Consider the following 18694-nt stretch of genomic DNA (forward strand, 5'->3'; position numbering starts at 1 on the left):
TAAGAATTTAAGAAAGCCTGAATTCTCACAAGATGAATATAACACAGGAATCAATTCATACTACCACCTTAATAAATCGAAGTGAAGGTAAACAAACACTACACATTTAATACATTCATACATTTATATACAACTAGGGTATCATAGCTAAGGGTCTGTTCTCATTGACTGAACTCAACTGAACTGAATTGAACTGAACTGAACTGAGCTAAGCTGAACTGAGCTAAGCTGAACTGAACTGAATTGAGTTGAGCTAAGCTGAACTGAACTGAATATTTTATAAGAGAAGGAAATTAGGAGCTGAACTGAACTTTTCAATGTAAGAGAACAGGCCCTAAGTTATTTCTTATTTGGCTATCACCAATTTAGGGAATACGTAGTTAGGTTATACTCCGCATAAGTGTTTCTAAAATGGATACATAGATGAGAAGTTTTGCTTTTGTATAATGATGTTGTAAGACGTTATAGAAAATAAGTTAAAAAAAACCCGGGAATCAATTGTGATGAGATAAAGCTATTGTATATTCAAAGAATATGTATAATGAGGCAAATGTAAAGAATTATGATGGATTAATATTCAATATGATCACATTTATTATGTTTTCCGTGTTAGAATTTGACATTGTAATTTCAATATAAGAGTCTTACCACAATGTGTGAGTGGGGAATAATTAATATTTATGCAATAAAGAGTCGTGAAAATTGTGATTAGGCTTTTAGTTTTTATGTGTAGGATGATCACAAAAGAATTATAAACTCAACTACGGAGTATTTTTTTTTTTTTTTTGTTTTTATGTGTAGCATGTTTTATTGCATTTCTCAATGTTTTGTGAAAAGTATTGAGAGTAATTTAGAAGATATATTCATCCCCGATTTAGGTAAACATACAAACAATCTCAATTTTGCGAAAATTAAAGTATTAGTAAAAAGCGCTTTTAACCCATGTTTATTATGAGTTAATTGAAATGTATGAATATTACAATTTTTTTGCTGAATAATTACTCCGTAGTTTTTAAGACTTTTCTCTGACTTACATAAACGGGTTGATCTTGTGATGTTTTATAAAAGAGTTCTTAGGGCATTTACCAGTAGAGTAAATTCAATTATAACCGTATTGGTTGCTAAATAGTAAATACGGAGTCCCCCCCCCCTAAGAATAGCTATTGTGGACATGTAAGCCTGAAATAATGACAATTCCACAAAAAAAATCTTGAAATATTACACAAGACAAAGGAATTATAACACTTTAACCAAAATTGGGATAAATATATAAAAACTCAGAACAGAGGATAAACCCCTGATTTTAACAATATAGCGTTGAATACGTAGTAATTAAATAAACCCGGTAAGGAATTGTCAAAATAAACTAAGGAAAAAAATCCCAAAAAAGCTTGAAGTTTGCAAACTGGATGAGATCTTGGTGAGCAATAAGGCCAACAAAAGGTAGGCTGCACCTTTGGGTGCTAAAACTTCCGATGATATGATAACGATCAAATTCTCCTTTGCCACAGCATATTTAAGGCCGTCAGTTGCAATGTAAATCAGTCACTTTCGGTTTTATTCACAGAAAGCTCACTTAATTGTCTTACGAGATCGGGTAAGTGGCTGAGATTAGGGCATCCCTTTACCATCAAGAAGTCCTCCAAACGAATTTATGCTCGATAAGCAGAAATCAATGGCTTTCATACCCTGATTAAATCCAATTCTGCCAAGTTCCATTAACAATTACAGTAGTCAGTAATCAACATTTCAGAAGCTCGTACCTTAATTTTATAAAATCCCAAATATATCTATGATCGTAACATTTATGAATTAAATCATCATCAAGTTGGAAAAATAAGCAAAATTTTAGCAAGACAGTATAAAAATACTGAAATGTTACACTACATGATAGTTATTTTTTTTTTTTTTTTTTTTGAGAGACTACATGATAGTTAATTCAATACCCATATAATTGACCAATTTTTTTCACTACAAAAATCAGTTGCGTAATAATGCAGCTGTTGATTAATTATATGATTACTCTACTCCAATAATAAAACTAAGAAGAGCCAAAAAATAATGGACACAAGTACACAGCAAAGGACACATCATTAAAGTAAAAATCCCACTCAAACTACCCAATTAATATCATGTATTATCAATACAAACAACCAAAATCACTTAATTGAAGTTCAAACTTAAGTATCAAAAGTCTAGCTCAATTAGCTCATATGATCCCATAATCAGAATTGAGCTATCAACATAAATTACTACAGTATCACTCCTCAAAAACACTGATTAATCTTGATATCAGAAATCATATAATCACTCTTACATCAAGTATCAACAAATACATCATCAAAATGAATAATGTAACGCGTGTGCCGGGGGGGGGGGGGAAGGAAGGAAGAGCGGCGTATATCTGAAAAGTATTGAGACTCTATTCGGAGTGGTTGATCCAATATAAGTTTTGACAAACTAAGATCTGAAGCTAAGTTTTAAAGAAGTTGGACAGAAATTTGTAAACATGAAAAAATTTACAAGTTGTAGCTCATAACAGTTTTCAGGTCAAAAAATGCAAAAACGAGCATGGGCTACATTATTGACCAAAGAGTTGTAATGGGCATCAATGGAAGGTTTAGTTACAAGTACATCCATGAGGCCATGACCGTTTCATATCAAGTAATATTTACACATACATCATAAAATCTAGTTCTCTTTCCAATTCTACTGCAACTTTCCTAGCTTTATTAAGTATGGTAACTTCATGAGTCATGACCACTAATTCAATTAAACAGCTCAGGAAAGCAAATCATATAGAGGATATAATTTGATTATTTCCTAGATATGCCTATTACATGAAAATAATAGACTTGTGTCAAAAAAAAAAAAAAAAAAAAAAAAAAAAAAAAAAAAAAAAAAAACTGTCAAAATGGAGGTTAGTATTGGATGACACTTGACAGCACATTATCTAATACTCGTGCAAACCAGAAGTACGGATTATCACTACTAATTCGATCATCAATTCCAAACTCATCAGAGAATTCCAAAGGTTTCAATTAGCAAGGATGTAAGAGTGAGGAGGTGCCGGCAGGCTCAGGGTTTAAATTAACCATTGATTCTTATAGGGTTGTACCCACATCATGCAAATGATACTTCTAGGAACTGTCAATGAATCAGAACAAGATTGAATGAATATTTCTCAGAAAGCTAATTCAACTAATATATGAACTTGTTAATTGATGATTAATAGTGTCTGATTACACATATGCCAACATAACAATATATCGTGTACTCCCCTTCCTACTTTAAAGAAATTTCCACTTTACAAGTTCAATTGGTTCGCCATGGAAAAAAGAAAAGAAAAGAAAAAGTATTGATCCAATAAAACTACTGCACTGCATTAGACCACTGCATACCTAACTTCCTTTGGATTTGTAAATTTGAAAAACAGAATGCATTTATTCTATTTGAACATAATGTAAGCCAAAGAGATATAAGAACATCCACTAATTAAATTAAGCTACCAAATCTGAGAATTCATTTGTAATGTCATAAACTTTCTTATTTAACTTATGTAGAAATTAATATTGAAGTCGTTTATGGGGATCTAATCCAAATCTTCCTTTACAATGTACTCCGTGTATCAAAGAAGTACGAGGAAATAAGACAAACTACATGTGATCAGCGCTTGCTAGTTGGTACCGGGATTAAAACCCTGATGCTATCCTACTAACAACATAGCAAACTACTAACATCAAGTCCTAAAGTTCTAGACCAATAAGAGGAGACACATGCTGCAAAGAGCCTAGTGTCTAAAATACAAAATATTCATGTAGGCTCTATTTTCCTCGACTTATATATACAAATTTCAGCAAAAATTCTCTCATATTGTAATTATAAGTTCAATCCCTTTTTTTAATACATCATACTCCCACCATCTCATATTACTTGCCCTACATTCCTATTTGGATGACTCAAATTAGTTGATCCATTCCTCTAATGGAAAGTTAATCTTCTCTACCGTTTTTTCCTTAATATCGGTCCCATATAGACTCATTCACTTTGAACTTTCTACTTTTTCTCCCTAAAATTATTGTGCCATCTTCTCATGGAGCAAATATATTAAGACAATGAAAGACAAGGAATAATATTTTTCCCTTTTTTTAGGTGCAGCACACTTGGCCCATCCTATAAAAGTCTCCAACTAAGATTCAAGACTCATAAAAGAAAATGTGAGCCTAGGTCACCACGAACCACAAGAAATTGCCAAAAAAAAAATGCAAATCCGGTAACATTTGACGCAAATATAATATAACCAATAATACAACAACTATTAACTGTCCATGAAATAAATGTCTATACATGGATAAATATAAACATGCAAAAACTTCATAATGTAACTAACAATTACACAGTAAGATGGAGTATTATTTTCTATTCTCTTGTTCTTTTTTTTTATTTGCAAGTTTTAAGGGGGATCTTGTTACCAATGGAGAATCAGGCTATTGTTATGTACTAATGAGAAAATTCAATGACTCCAATGAAGTTATCATCTTTTCAGCAACAATACTAAGCTAAATTAATACATAAAAAGCTACAGCACAGAATAAAGAAATTTTTTGAAAAGAAGGCGTTCTGTTAATTACCTCTGATGCAGCCGAGTCAGCACTAAATGGGGAACACACAGCATATGCTTTGGGACTAAACCTCCTACGAAGCAGCTCATAAGAAAATCAAAGGCAAATTACAGGGGTAATTTGGGCATGACACTGTTCATAAGAAATCAAGGGCTTTGAGCAAGTTCTTTATTTGGGTTCCACGACTTTTATAGGTTAGGGATGTGCAGCAAAAACACTTGGCAGCTAAACTATACATACAAGGGTCATTAATCTTCTAGTTCATCTTCAATAAATTCTTCCTCTTCATCCTCATCCATTTCATCATTTCCATCTTCTTCCACTGTATCATCATCATCAGTTACAATAAAGCCTCCTAAGGTCTCATCCTCATCGTCTTCAGATTCTTCCTCCTCTTCCCTTGTGCTTGTGTTGGTGGAAGATTTCCTGTTTGTTGTACCTTTTTTCCGTACGCCATGGTCTTTTGATCGAGTATCATACTTTGGTCTTTGAACCTTACCTGCATTTGTGGTTAGTTCCTCGCCTTCACTCTCAGCAGTCCACTCCTCTTCTACATCATCATCTTCTCCTCTATTAGTTTTCTTCCTCTTCCTCCCACTTGTAAATCCTTTCATCTCAGAATCCTCCTCATCATCAGAATTTCTCTTAGGATCGTCAAGGAACCAGTCCCATTTCTTGATATCACGAATCATGTGTTTCGGATACTGATCAAACTCGTGTCCAATTACAACAAAACCAAACTCTGCAGTGACGCAAGGAAGAACAGTTGTTACCATGACTATTACTTCATATTCATACAGATCACACTGTCACATAACAGATAATCACCATGAAATGCATCCCAGAAATTCGCAACTAAGTTTACCAATCAAGCACAATTTAAACAGACATATAAAGCTAATGCATTTTTATTTCCAATCAGAGCTCTCAAAACACTAGCATTCTCAGTGATTTAGCTCATTATCCATTATCCTCGCGAAGACAGCAATGAAACCATCAGCTACATCACAAATCTTTCAAAAACTAAACTCTCTAACTTTGCAAATTGCAATAACAAATTCACTAAACCGCTTAAACCTGCTCAGCAAAAGATTAAGCAATCAAGCCATAAACACACCTACACTATCTAAAACCACAAACCCATAATTACTTAATTAGCACTCACAAATCAGAAATCACAATCAAATTACATACAGTAAAGTAAATGGGTATAAATTAATGCTGAAAATACATAAATAAATACTGCAAATTATATTTATGTAAAATAAAATTAAAGAAATTGAACAAACCTTGAATTGGATCAATGTTAGAAAGATCAACAAAATCCAGCCCAATGTCCTCAATTTCTTCAAACCCAGAAGCAGTTTCCAAATTTTCCCTCAAATCAGCATTAATTCTTCCCTTAACTTCCTCACAATGCTTTTCTCTCTCTTCAAAAACATTTGCAATATTCTTGAGAGTAAACCAAATAGGGGTTTTAGCAGAAACACAGAACAAATCATCAATACCCAAATCACCCCTTTGAAATCTCTTAAAACCTTTAACATTTCCATTTTCCTGCTGTTTTTTGTGAACCCAAATTGGGTTTTTTCCAAGGACTTCAAATGAAACCCTAGGAGCTGTTTGGGGATCTTCTGAGGGATTAAAATCGAACGAAACTTGACGACGAGAAACTGTTAAGTCGTTTGAGTAAAACCCATTTCCTCTTCCAAAAATGGTGGTTGAATTTGGTTTTAGTTTGAATTTTGAACCATCTGAACCTTCAATTTCCATGGTTTTGGTATATATTTGTCTTTCTGCTTTGAGTAGAAGATGGCTTTTTCTGGAGGGAATTTTTTTTTTTTTTTTTTTTTTTTTTTTTTTTTTTTTTAATCTTTCTGCCAAACGACGTGCTAACGTGCTATATTGTTTTGGCTACGAGTAGTAGTGCCATCGTGTATTTCGTGTATTCATGTTCTAGCAACTTAACTTTGGGCTAAGTTTTGTGGGTACCTTACATAGAAGCCCATGGGTTGGCTTTTGACACTTAGATAGTAGTACTAGGTCTAAGACCAGACCGGACCGACCCAGATTGAACCGAAAACCGAAAATTATAATTTTAAGAACCGAACACCGGACCGATTAAGCTTGGACCGAAACCAGACCAGACCGAAAGAATCGGTCCAAAACCCGTACCGGACCGCTTTGGACTGATTTAAGAATTTTTTTTAAAAAAATACTAAATTTTTAATAAAGTTATGGAAAACAAGAAAAAAGTAAAGGAATAACTATATTTTACGTCTTTTTTGTGTGTTTAGTAAACAAAACTTATAAAATTAAGGAAAATTGATTTTTGCTACCTATCAAACACATCAAATTGAATTTTGCTACCTATCAAAACTTTAATTTTATTTTACTACTTAACATATGCCCTCTGTTTAAAAATTGCTACCACTAGCTAACTTCTGTTACTGTTGACGTTAAGGGGGCCCACTCCAACGGCTATTTCCCCTTCCCCTTCTATTTAGTTGAATTGTACCAACCTAATTGCTCCAAACTTCATTATCTTCACAGCGATTTGTTGAGGGATTAATAATTAAATTCTGAAGCAAATTTTTTTTTAAAGATTAAATTGGTGAGGGCTGTTGATCAGTAGTGGTTGTTGTGCTCTGAAATTTAAGGTTAGTAGCTTAAATTTTTGCAATTAATTAGTTTATGCGACACTTAGGGGAAGTTTGAATTGCGATTTATTTTAAAATTTGTGCCTGTGAATTGTTTTTGTTAGTGTTGGGAATGATAGTAAAGCTTAATTTGATTTGGAAATGGTTTAATTGGTTGTTAATTGCATTTATGTTTCTGGGAATTAATTAGGGTTCATGTATTTTGAAATTAGGGGTTTTTAATTGTGAGTTGAATGGTTAAAATTGATGTTTTATTTTCATTCAAAACCTATGTATGACTGTAATTATTGATATACCTGGCGTAATTGCAGGCTATAATGGCAATGGTTAGGTTCTCTCCATCAAAACAGAGGAAATGTGATTGTGGAATCCCTATGGGCAAGCTGACATCATGGACAAGAGAGAATCCTGGTAGGAAGTTTAAAGCTTGCACATTTTATGATCCTAAGATTGAAACAAGGGGATGCAAGTGCTTTGAGTGGGTTGATGAGGAAGATGGAACTGAGTGGCAACGCGACGTAATCAATCAACTCCTTTTGGACAAAAAACTAATGAAGGGAGAGATCAACATACTGCAATCAGAACTTGAAAATTTAAAATGCCAAAAGAGGTGTTTGCTGAATGACAACCTGTCATTGAAGTGCAAATCTCTAAGCTCTCAAAGAAGGAATTACAACAAGGAAGGGCAGCATATTTGTCTTGGTGGTTGTAGAAATGTAGTAGCAAGTTTGATGTGTCTTTTGTTACTGATTGTTGTTGTTTTAGTTGTATTGAAATGAGACTAGGGTAGTGAAGTGTTAGAGTGGGTATGCATTAGTATGTATGAAGGAATGTATGAACTTGTGAATGTAATGTCATGAATTTGAATGAAATAAAGCTGAAATGCTATTATATTTCATGGCTAGCAAAATATGAACTAATAAAATTGGCTTTCTTTGCCCATTGCATAATAAGCACATAAAAGAGTTAGCCAAATACTATATTTCATAGGTAGCAAAATATGCACACAGCAGTGCATCCAAAATACCAAGTTTTCACATTGCACAAAAGTCTAACAAACTAATTGTTCCTTAGTTGCTAAATATTACAGTACAGTTGAAAGAGTTAAGAGTTAATAATTGTTTTGGCACTATGATTAACCCCCCCCCCCCCAAAAAAAAAAAAATGGAGCCTAAGTCTTCTGTTTCTTCCCCTTTCCTTTCTTCAGTGTCTGTTGTTGTGGTGCTGTTGTTGTTGTTGATGCCTGTGATGCTTGGGTGCAGGCTGCATGATCTTGAGACCTTGTCTGCAGGTTCTTTGGAGGTTGTTTCATGGGATTCTTGGTTGCAATACTGTGAGGCCCAGGAGTTCCACCAATCTGTGTTACACCAACAAAAAACACAAATAAAAGAGAAAAACAGAACACCAAAAAACCAAGAATTATAAACTTCAATGCAACATGCTATTTATATGAACACCAAACCCACCTTACTAGCAGCCCTTTGCTCCTTCTTCCTTCTTTGTTCAATGTTCCAATCATCTTGGAGAGTAGGCTTGCCAGGTGGTGCTTTAGGAGTATGCAATGGTAGATTGGCACAAGTCTTGGAATAATGACCAAGCTGTCCACAATTGCTGCATTGTTTCTGTTTTTTCTGACTCTTTACAGCTCTGTCAGGTTCTTCCTCACCTCTCTCCAGCTTTCTTTTCTTAGACTTTGGCCTTCCAGGCATGGCTCTCATTGCTGGAGGTAGTGGCTCTTTGAATCCATGCTTCTCCCAATGCTTAGGCCCTGGCATGGGCTTGACAGGTTCCTCATATGCATACATATATGTCTGCCTTGTGTAATACACATCAACATAGTCTTCAGGATCTTGTCCAATAAGCATGCAAACCCATGTACACATGGAATCTCAGTCAATTGCCAATGGTAACATGTGCAAGTCCTCTGACCTAAGTCAACAAGCACTGTATCACCATTTAGCTCAACCTCATATGAGTCTCCTCTTGAGATTTGCACTATACAGTGCCTTGCAACCCTCTCAATCCTTTCAAAAATTTTATTCACATAAAGCATCAATTTCCCATCCATTTTCTGTACAGCCTCCCATTTCTCATTATGTCTCTTCATCATATACCTTCTTAACCACTCCATTTGAGTGAGTATTGGCTTGTCCCTAGCATCTCTAATGACAGCATTGAATGTCTCACATACATTATTTAGCAGCATATTTGATTTGCAGTCAGTTGGGAATGCATGTCTAGATCAATGCTTAGGTTCAATGTTATCTAAGTACACAAAGGCATCTTCAGACAGGAACCTAATTGATTCCATTGCTATTCAAAGTCAATCTAGCAAAACAAACACACAAAACCAGCAGGAATGAATGACTGACTGAACTAACTACTCTCACATCAAACTAACTAAAAACAGTCACATAACAAAGCAAGCCACAAAGACAAACAATGCAAAGCTCAATCATAGTCATCTATATAAAACAGTAACATCAAAAAAGAAAGAAAACAAAAAGGAACCAAACTCACAGTTGTGGTAGCCCTTGCTGCACTCCAGAACAGCTCTTTGAAGGTGGAGCCTGTGAATTGAAGCTTAAAGTTGGCCCAGCTATGCCTCACACGGTACCTCTTCTCAGCTGAAGGTACTGCCAACTCAAATGCTTCAAGTAGGCCCTGTTTTCCAATAAACCACTTACAGTTATTAGATTAAACATAGTTAGAATTCAAATAAAAAAAAGGAAATATTGTAGTTAGCAATCACCTTTTGTCTGTCAGACATGAATGTCTAACCACCACCTTCACATACATCACCAAGGTCCTTTTTCAGGCACTCTAAGAACCAACACCAAGTCTCTTTATTCTCCACTTCAACTGTAGCCCAAGCCAATGGGTAGATGTTGTTATTTCCATCTTTGCCCACTGCCACTAGAATTTGACCTGGGTATGCTCCCTTCAGATGGCAGCCATCAAGTCCTATTAGAGGTCTGCAGCCTTTAATAAACCCACTTCTTAGTGGCTGAAGACAAATGTACATCCTCAAAAACAATGGTCTCTCAGGGCTGCTGTGATCACCATCAACAACTATGTTCACCCCAGAAGCAGGGTTGTACTTGATTACAGCCTTTCCATAATCATACACTCTGGCATATTGCTCTGCAGCTGACCCATAAATCTTCAGCTTAGCTCTAGCCCTAGCAAGCCACCCCATTGAATAAGTGATGTTAATGCCTAAGTCACTAAGCACCCTAGCCTGTAAAGATTTGATTTTCCAGTTAGGATTGCGCCTCCATTCCTCAACATACTTTTCAGCAATGTACTCAGCATTTACCTTGGAGTTCATCTTACTCCTCATACACCTATGCTTCATAATCAATTCCTTGATTTGCCAAGCACTGCTGTTATGCAGTCTTCTAGCTATCACCTTAAAGGGGCACCTTTTCACCTCCTCACCACACTTGCAATTCCCTGGCAGATTTCTTCTCTTGGCACTCCACTCACAATTACACCTTTTTTTGCAATATGTTGTTACCCTGTCACCCCCATTATGCAGATAGTAATACTCATATCTGTTCTCTATTGCATGTGTCCTCAAGGCTTTCCTAAGTACCCTACTGTTACTGAACTGCAGCTTGTTCACAAGCACAACTGGTTTTTTGAAATCAGTTTCTTCATGAAACCATGGACTGTGATCTTCATCTTCATCTGACCCATTCAAGCTTCTAAGCTCATCTGACTCAGACCCTCATCCTTCAAATCTGGTTCCTTACAAGAGAAATCCTTAACTAGTTGCACAGCTAAATCCTTTGTCCCTTCATCCCCATATTTCACAATCTGCAAACTCCTATTTACCTCACCTAAAATAGTATGAGAACCTTGTCTGTTAACCTCATCATCATCACTATATGCCTCTTCTTCTCCAGGCAACCAGCCTATATCTAGATCAGACTCATCTAAGCTGGATGAACCAGACCCTGAAGCATCCTCATCATCCAAATTCAGAGCCCTCCTTGTTTTACTTACCCTCCCTTTACCTTTCCTTGTCCCTTTACCAGGACTCACACCAGAACTGCCATCTTCTTCTGTTACCTTACCCTTCCCCTTATCAACAGATCTAGAAAATCTAGGGCTTCTTCTCACAACCTTCTTTTTCACTATCTCTTTTGTTTCAGGTATTACAGACAGTTTTAGACTCCTTCTCAGTCCAAGTTCAGCATGTGTGTTTGAGTTTTTTTGGCTTTCAGGTGGGCTACTTTTCACTACAGTTGCCTTCTTTTGTCTTTGCTTTTAGGTGGGCTTTGTTTGGGTTGGGTTACATGTATTTGCAGTATGGCCTTGCACAAATGTAAATGACTGGGAAGTGGGGTTTGAAGTGGAATGCAGCTGGCTAGAAGTGGGGTTTGAGGTTGGGTTATTGTCTTCAACAAAAGTGCTTTGGGGGTCCTGACTAGGGGGAGGGTGATCAGACACTGTGCAATAGACCTCTAAATATCCATCCCTATGCTCAGATTCTTTTAACCCTTGTACATCCTCATCAGTTTCTATCTTTCTTTTACCAGTCATCCAAGTCTTACCTTTCTCTTTGAACCACAATACATAGATGTTAGGTATAACATATCTCATGTCCCTAAACCCTTCAGCACATAAATACCTTAAGTACCCTATTGTTAACCATTTCCTAGGGACATCCCTTCTCCAATAAGTGAATCCTGCCTCATACACTTGGTACGAGACTCCACTACGATTTTTAAACACAAAACCCCCATGTATTCTAAGCTTTATATCAACCACATCAAACACAATATCATCAACAGTAGTCATGTGTTTAATCTACAGTAAGTTAGAAATAAACAAATCAAAAACTATTTAATTCATAAAGCAGCACATAAACAATTCAATTAATTAAAAAAGGAGAATTTCATCAATTTTAATTTAGTGTAATTGCATAAATTAATCAAATTCGCACTAACCTAGGGTTTAGTGTAATTGCATAAATTAATCAAAAATACCCCAAATTACATATAAAATTGCTAAATTACCACCATTTTTGGACCACTTTAAGTAATTAGGGTTTCATACCTTGTACTCAAGCCTTGTCAGCAGATTCTTCCGACAATGGTGATGCTTCCTTCCACCTGGGTGTCCTCCCCTGCTTCGCTGTATCACACAAAAGCTTCCACGCAAGCTAGTTCAACCCCCAAGTTGCAGATAAGATCTGATAAAGAAAGGTGGGAAAGGTGACAGATGAGAGAGAAAGGTTCAAGGTAAAAAAAAAAACTTCAGGGAGTTAATTTTGAGCGTTGAGGGAATTCAATGGAGAGAGAAATGAAGTAATTAGGGTGACAGGGGGTAGATTCGTGGAGAAAGAAGATGGCAAGGAAGGTTAGTTAGTTGAGTGGGCCCCCTAAACGTCAACACTAACAGAAAACGTTAACTGGTAGCAATTTTTAAACAGAGGGCATATGTTAGGTAGTAAAATAAAATTAAAGTTTTGATAGGTAGCAAAATTCAATTTGATGTGTTTGATAGGTAGCAAAAATCAATTTTTCCTAAAATTAATGTAGTCTAAGCTTATTAAGGATAATTTTAACCATTATTTAAGGTTTCACGCATATTATTAATTAAAAAAATCGGTCCAATCCAAGACCGTTTTTTTATAGGGTTTAGGAACGAACCGAATACCAAATAATGAATTTCAAGACCCGAAGATCGGACCGAATTATTCGGTTCGGTCCGAGGTGGTCCTGTCCATTTTTTCGGTCCGGACCGATTTATGAGCACCCCTAAATAGTATCAATAATCACACTGGTTCAAGGAGCACCGTGGACATTAAAGAAGCCAAGAATTCAAGAAAGTATATACTCCGTATCCCTTAAGCGCCGGTGTGTGACTACCACGTGTTGGTCGTGCTTGGTCTCATATATTGATGAACGTGTAAAAAAAATTCATTCGCGCTTATTCATTGATAGAAGTCATTATTTTTGCTGTATTTGAATAAATGATACTCCCTTCATTTCAAATTGATGTTATTTATTTGACTAATTTTGTCTCACAAAAACATTTTAAGTAAGAAGGATAATATAAAATGGAGGGAGTATAATGCTTCATACATTAAATCTAGATTGCATCTTTTAACCTAAAATTTACTTCGTATTAAACTTATTGGTCCAGATTGAAACTTATTAGACTAAAACTGGACTTCCATAAATATATTAAAATTTGAAGTTTATAGTAATTTATATCAAATAGAAAGTTACATATATTGATATACATTGCATAATTATGTGAAGCCAATTAAAAAGTTTTTTTTGCTTGTAATTACATGACCTGAAATCATTAATCAATGAGGTTGAGCATTATGTTAATGATGGTGTTGTGTGCTATTTTACTAACAAAAATCAAGAAATCGTAACTAGGGATAACTCATTTGAGTATTGATTTTTATTTTACTTTTACTTATTATGTTAGCTTATTTATAGGTAATATTTGTTAACTAGCTTATTTGAGCAAAATTAGCTTATTTAACCAACATTAGCCATGACTATTAAATAAGCTAATTCAAGGTATTTGGTGGGAAGCTTATTTAAAGAGCATATTCCACTAAATAAGCTCTTTTTCAAAAAATTCCTTTTATTAGTCTTTTCAATTAGCTTATTCAATTGACACTTATACCCCCATTTAATTAAAAATTCTATATGAACTACCTATCCCACAATTAGCTTATTGGTCATTTCACATAATCAATCAGCTTTAAACAATCAGCTAGTTACTAAACACTTTTCTATAATAAGCTAATAAAATAAGTTAGTCAAATCAGTTAATACAATCAACTAATTAAAGTCAACTTTAGCTTTCAGCTTTTCCTCAAACACGGCCATATTCTTATGAGCATAGAAATAGATTAAATGAGATTGATTAGATACCTTGAATAATAATCATACAAAACAAAATGTACTAGTATGAGATTGGTTACATACATAATACATTTATGTTCTTGATCATTACATAGAATTTGTAAGTATGGAATGACAATACGCTATCTAATTATGTTAAACTAGTCTAAAAAGTGTTCCACTATATTAGTAGTTTAGTACATGCAATTTCAATACTCAAAAAAAAAAAATCAAAGTACTTAGTAACACTAGTTAAATCGTTGAAAAAAGTTTATGAATATATATATATATATTTAGAGAGAGAGAACGAGTACAATTATACAACGTATAGAAAAATACTACTCCTTTTAGAGAAAAAACAAAATTGGAAGGCATGGAAGAAGAAGGTATGACAGGTATGAGGTGTACAAAAGTAGGTTAACCCATCCAATAAAAACCTTAAATTACTCCACAAAAGAAGCAATTATGTTCTTTACACAATCTAATCACAAAAGAAGCAATAATTAAGACACCCAGTTTATTCAATATTCCTCTGTTTAACCAGCCCCTCCTTTTTCCCTCTCTCTCCTTTCAAATTCTTTCTCTCAACACACCGTTTAAACCGGAACACCATCTTCTTACCTCAAAAATAGAACCCTTTTTAAATTTTCTCCCAGAAATTATTCTAATTTTAAAGATTTAATTTTTAAAAAAATTACAAATTGTTTGAGAATGACAACTTCTGTGAAGAACAATTTCATGCCACCCAATTTGATTTCTAACCTTAATCAAGCTCTTTTAAGGAGGAAAGATGCAGAACAAGATGAATCCTCCAAACCCACTTCATCTTCTTCAAAAACTGAGAATGTGAATCTTGATCTTGAAGATGAAGACTGTAAAAAACCCAGAATTTTGGTTACTAATGGTGATGGAATTGAATCCCCTGGGCTCACCTACCTTGTTGAAGCTCTTGTTAAAGAGGGTCTTTACAGTGTCTTTGTCTGTGCCCCTCAAATGTAAGTTTTTTCGTCTTTTGCCATATCCGATAACTGAAGCTTTAGGTACACCCGGGTGTATAATATAAATTTAATGTCGTACCTCTCTATTTATGTTGTGTGGGAAGACATTGTATTTTTGTGAAATGGGTTTGTCTCTTTTGGTTAATATAAAATTGATTTTGTTGACAAATTTGTGATTGGTTTATTATAAATTACAAACAAAGTTATACATTTGTATGAATTTATGTTTATTTTTTATTCATTAAATTTCTGATTTTGGTATATGATAATGTATTGAGATGGGTTGCCTTAAGGTTAATTTAAAGCTGATTTGTGATGGTAGGGATAAATCAACATCAGGTCATGGGGTGACATTTGGAGAAACAATTGCTGTAAGTTCTGTTGAGATGAATGGTGCCACAGCTTTTGAGGTTTCAGGTACTTTTTATGTTAGGCCAATATCTGCTTCCTACAATGTTATGATAAGTTTGCTTTTGTCACATAATTTTGCCTCATGTTCAATTAGGTAAGTTGATTCTTTTTTGGTTAGACCATATATGCTTGGTTTTCTCTTAGTGGTTGATAATGTATCCAAAGACTGATAAGATGATAAGATGTTTATTGGCATTCTTGTTACTTAGACTCTTCATTTAACCTAAGGTGTCAACAACTCAATACTCGATTACTCGGCTACCTTATGGTGGTTCGATATGTTACACACTTAGACTCAATCCTTGGACGGTTTTTTAACCTGAGAGTAGCCTGTTCTGAACCATATTCCTAGTTCTGAACTATGCAGATGAGATATGAGGAATTGAATATATTTATCTTGCAGTTTGTCATACAATCACATAAAACCTATGCCGTATTTTGCAATTGTATTCTTTAATGCAATCACTTAATTTTCGGTCTTGGTCCTGTTGGTGCTTTATTAGTTTACTGAGCTATTGCTTTTGTTGACTACAGGGACTCCTGTTGATTGTGTTTCACTGGCATTGTCCGGGGCTTTATTTTCTTGGTCCAAACCTATGCTGGTATCACTCATATTTTCATAATTTCAGAACATAGAGAGCATACATAGGGGTTTATGCCTTGCAGCTGACCAATTTAGTGTTATGTTTAGGTGATTAGTGGGATCAACAAGGGTTCAAATTGTGGGCATAATATGTAAGTAATCTGTGTACTTTTTAACGTTATCTTTAATATCTAGTCACTTGCTCTAAAATTAATCAATGCAAAACTATAAAATTCTTTTGTTACAATGCCAAAAACAAGAAGCAAATGTTCAAAATGCACCTTAATTGGAATATTGTTTGTAAATATGTAATGAATCCAGAGCTTGATTTGTGCTATATTTGCTTTCTCCATTGGAATTCTTTCTCACTGATGGACCTTTAGGTTTTACTCTGGTGTTGTCGCTGGGGCAAGAGAAGCATTAATTGGCGGTGTTCCTTCAATTTCCATATCGTTGAATTGGTATAGTTGAAGACTATCTATTGGTTGGAATATATAGCTACAATGTCATTAGTGTAACTTACACTTATTTTCATATGATTTGTTTACAGGAAGAAGAACGAAAGCCAGGAAACTGATCTCAGGGATGCTGTGGCTGTTTCAGTTCCAATAATTAAAGCTGCTCTTAGAGATATAGAAAATGGAGTCTTCCCTAAAAAGTGTGCATTTAGCGTGCAAATCCCTACATTTCCTTTAACAAATAAGGTTCATGTCTTTCTGCAACTCCTGACAAAAATGAGTGAACATTACTAGAACCTGAGGAATCTTAGGGGATGCTGGTTAAAGGGCTTTATTTAATAGAACTGAGCTTCTTGTCTTCGTTTTTTTTATTTTCAAACTTGTAGGGGCCTTTCACAGCTTAGTCATAGTATTAGATAACTTATGAACTTGACCTCTTAGCTGGGTTCAAGATAACTAAGCTTAGTCTGAAATAATCTTTGCACTTGGCTTTTCAACAGGGCTTCAAGGTGACGAAGCAAAGTTTGTGGAGATCTACTTTGTGTTGGCAGGCTACATCTGTCAAAAGGCATCCGTTCATGTCTAATCAACCTTGTTTAGGCTTTCAGTTTGCACAACTTGGTCGAGATGCATCTGCTGCTGTGAGTAAACTCTAACACCGACATTGATTGATCATTACAGCTTACTTTTATCTATTCATGTTTTCTTCCTTGGCAGAGATCTTGATATTTGTTCTTCTAATGGTTCTTGAAACTTAGGGTGCAGCTCGCCATCTGACTGGTCAAAAGAAGAATGTGGAGATTGAATCAGTTGGTTTAGCTGGGAAATCCAAGGCTAACCATGTTGTAAAAAAGCACTTCCGCCTTGAGGTGGGAAATGTTTTGCAGGACAAACTTATAAGAATCAACAATATAACATCAAATAGAATTTTCATATCTATTTACATATTGCAAGTATAACAAAAATGGGATGATAGTCATGCATAATTTTTTTTACTGTGGCAAACAAGTATCCTTCCATATATTATGTTTCTTACATGATTGTACACTTGCAGAGATATACACAAGTCACAAATGGAATATTATTAGTTGTTATTTGTTAATATAGCCTCATACTGATAATTAAGGGAACCAATTATGTCTTTGAATCCCTTTCAGTTTATCGACAAGGAACTTGATGGAGTGGACGAAGATTCAGATATCAAAGCACTTGAAAGCAATTTTGTAAGTAGAATATGAGGGACACTTTTTTCATTTTCTTTTTCCCAAATGTAGCCACTTTTCTCCCCCATTGGCCGATTGGTGATTGCTTCATTTGATGTAGAACAAGGGCTTTTATTGTGCATCTTCAGATAATTGTTTAATTTGTATACTATTCTCTATAAAGAACTTAAATTTTAGTGGTTATTGACAGGTTGCTGTTACTCTCATATCTCTTTCTCCCTACATGGAGTCAGACATTCATACAGCGGCTGCAGATTGGATTAGGTCTACTTTCAAAGAAGACCAATAAGAGCCGTCTATATATTCCTATCATTGGTTGATAATTAAGCCGTCAGTTCAAAGTGACATAACCTAGGAGCATATGTTGTGTTATTTTAGGTTTACATCTTCTTTCTTATTCTTCGCTTTTCTCTAGTTGTGGAAGCTTAAGGAAATGCTTCCATTTGTTATTTAGAATTGAAGAATGTTGTAAATGGCCGGCCTTTTGATTCTTTTTCACCAGACCATTTCAAGTTAAGAGTCTACGGGGTTATATTTGTCCTCAGCACCTCTCTTAAGTTGTGGCTTGTAGAGTTGTAGCTTTTGGCTGTTGTATTTCAAACAAAATTTTGTAATCAAGTTGAGTTGGAGATTGATGATTATAAAATTGTTTCATCTGCTATGTTATAAAAGTCTTCCATCTTGGTATCTCCTGAACCAGTGGCTCAAATTCAGGCAATGTTGTTTCAGTTTGAGGTGTTTATATTTTCAAAGACTGGACTTGCAACTAAGCTGTATTTCAGCTGAAAGTATGCATAATGTCTGATTGAAAAACTGTCTGTAAATGCTTCTTTTCATCAAGATTGGGATTGTACATAT

At 35.0% G+C, this 18694-nt stretch overlaps 2 protein-coding genes across 2 annotated transcripts; one reads left to right on the forward strand and one right to left on the reverse strand.

Moving 5' to 3' along the window:
• Positions 1 to 1236: 1236 nt before the first annotated feature.
• Positions 1237 to 6742, reverse strand: LOC110684337. Its single transcript, XM_021860783.1, has 3 exons — positions 5912 to 6742; positions 4632 to 5364; positions 1237 to 1705 (listed from the first exon to the last, which is right to left on the reverse strand). The coding sequence occupies exons 1-2, from the start codon at positions 6393 to 6395 to the stop codon at positions 4871 to 4873; spliced, it is 978 nt and encodes a 325-aa protein (XP_021716475.1). The 5' UTR covers positions 6396 to 6742; the 3' UTR covers positions 1237 to 1705; positions 4632 to 4870.
• A 7855-nt stretch (positions 6743 to 14597) lies between these two features.
• LOC110684338 (5'-nucleotidase SurE-like) lies at positions 14598 to 18546 on the forward strand. The gene is made up of 10 exons (XM_021860784.1): positions 14598 to 15158; positions 15484 to 15578; positions 16107 to 16174; positions 16264 to 16307; positions 16539 to 16616; positions 16706 to 16859; positions 17114 to 17254; positions 17372 to 17482; positions 17771 to 17836; positions 18027 to 18546. Exons 1-10 carry the CDS (start codon positions 14875 to 14877, stop codon positions 18123 to 18125), a joined length of 1140 nt encoding a protein of 379 aa, XP_021716476.1. The 5' UTR covers positions 14598 to 14874; the 3' UTR covers positions 18126 to 18546.
• The last annotated feature ends 148 nt before the right edge of the window (positions 18547 to 18694 follow it).

The sequence above is a fragment of the Chenopodium quinoa genome, unplaced genomic scaffold (assembly GCF_001683475.1).
Source record: "Chenopodium quinoa cultivar QQ74 unplaced genomic scaffold, ASM168347v1, whole genome shotgun sequence".
Taxonomy (NCBI): domain Eukaryota; kingdom Viridiplantae; phylum Streptophyta; class Magnoliopsida; order Caryophyllales; family Amaranthaceae; genus Chenopodium; species Chenopodium quinoa.

Coding starts and splice junctions, on each gene's coding strand:
- LOC110684337 (XM_021860783.1), bottom strand. CDS start 6,395: ATGGAAATTGAAGGTTCAGATGGTTCAAAATTCAAACTAAAACCAAAT. Junction 5,365..5,911: donor TAACATTGATCCAATTCAAG/GTTTGTTCAATT, acceptor GCGTCACTGCAG/AGTTTGGTTTTGTTGTAATT.
- LOC110684338 (XM_021860784.1), top strand. CDS start 14,875: ATGACAACTTCTGTGAAGAACAATTTCATGCCACCCAATTTGATTTCT. Junction 15,159..15,483: donor TTTGTCTGTGCCCCTCAAAT/GTAAGTTTTTTC, acceptor TTGTGATGGTAG/GGATAAATCAACATCAGGTC. Junction 16,308..16,538: donor TCAAATTGTGGGCATAATAT/GTAAGTAATCTG, acceptor ATGGACCTTTAG/GTTTTACTCTGGTGTTGTCG.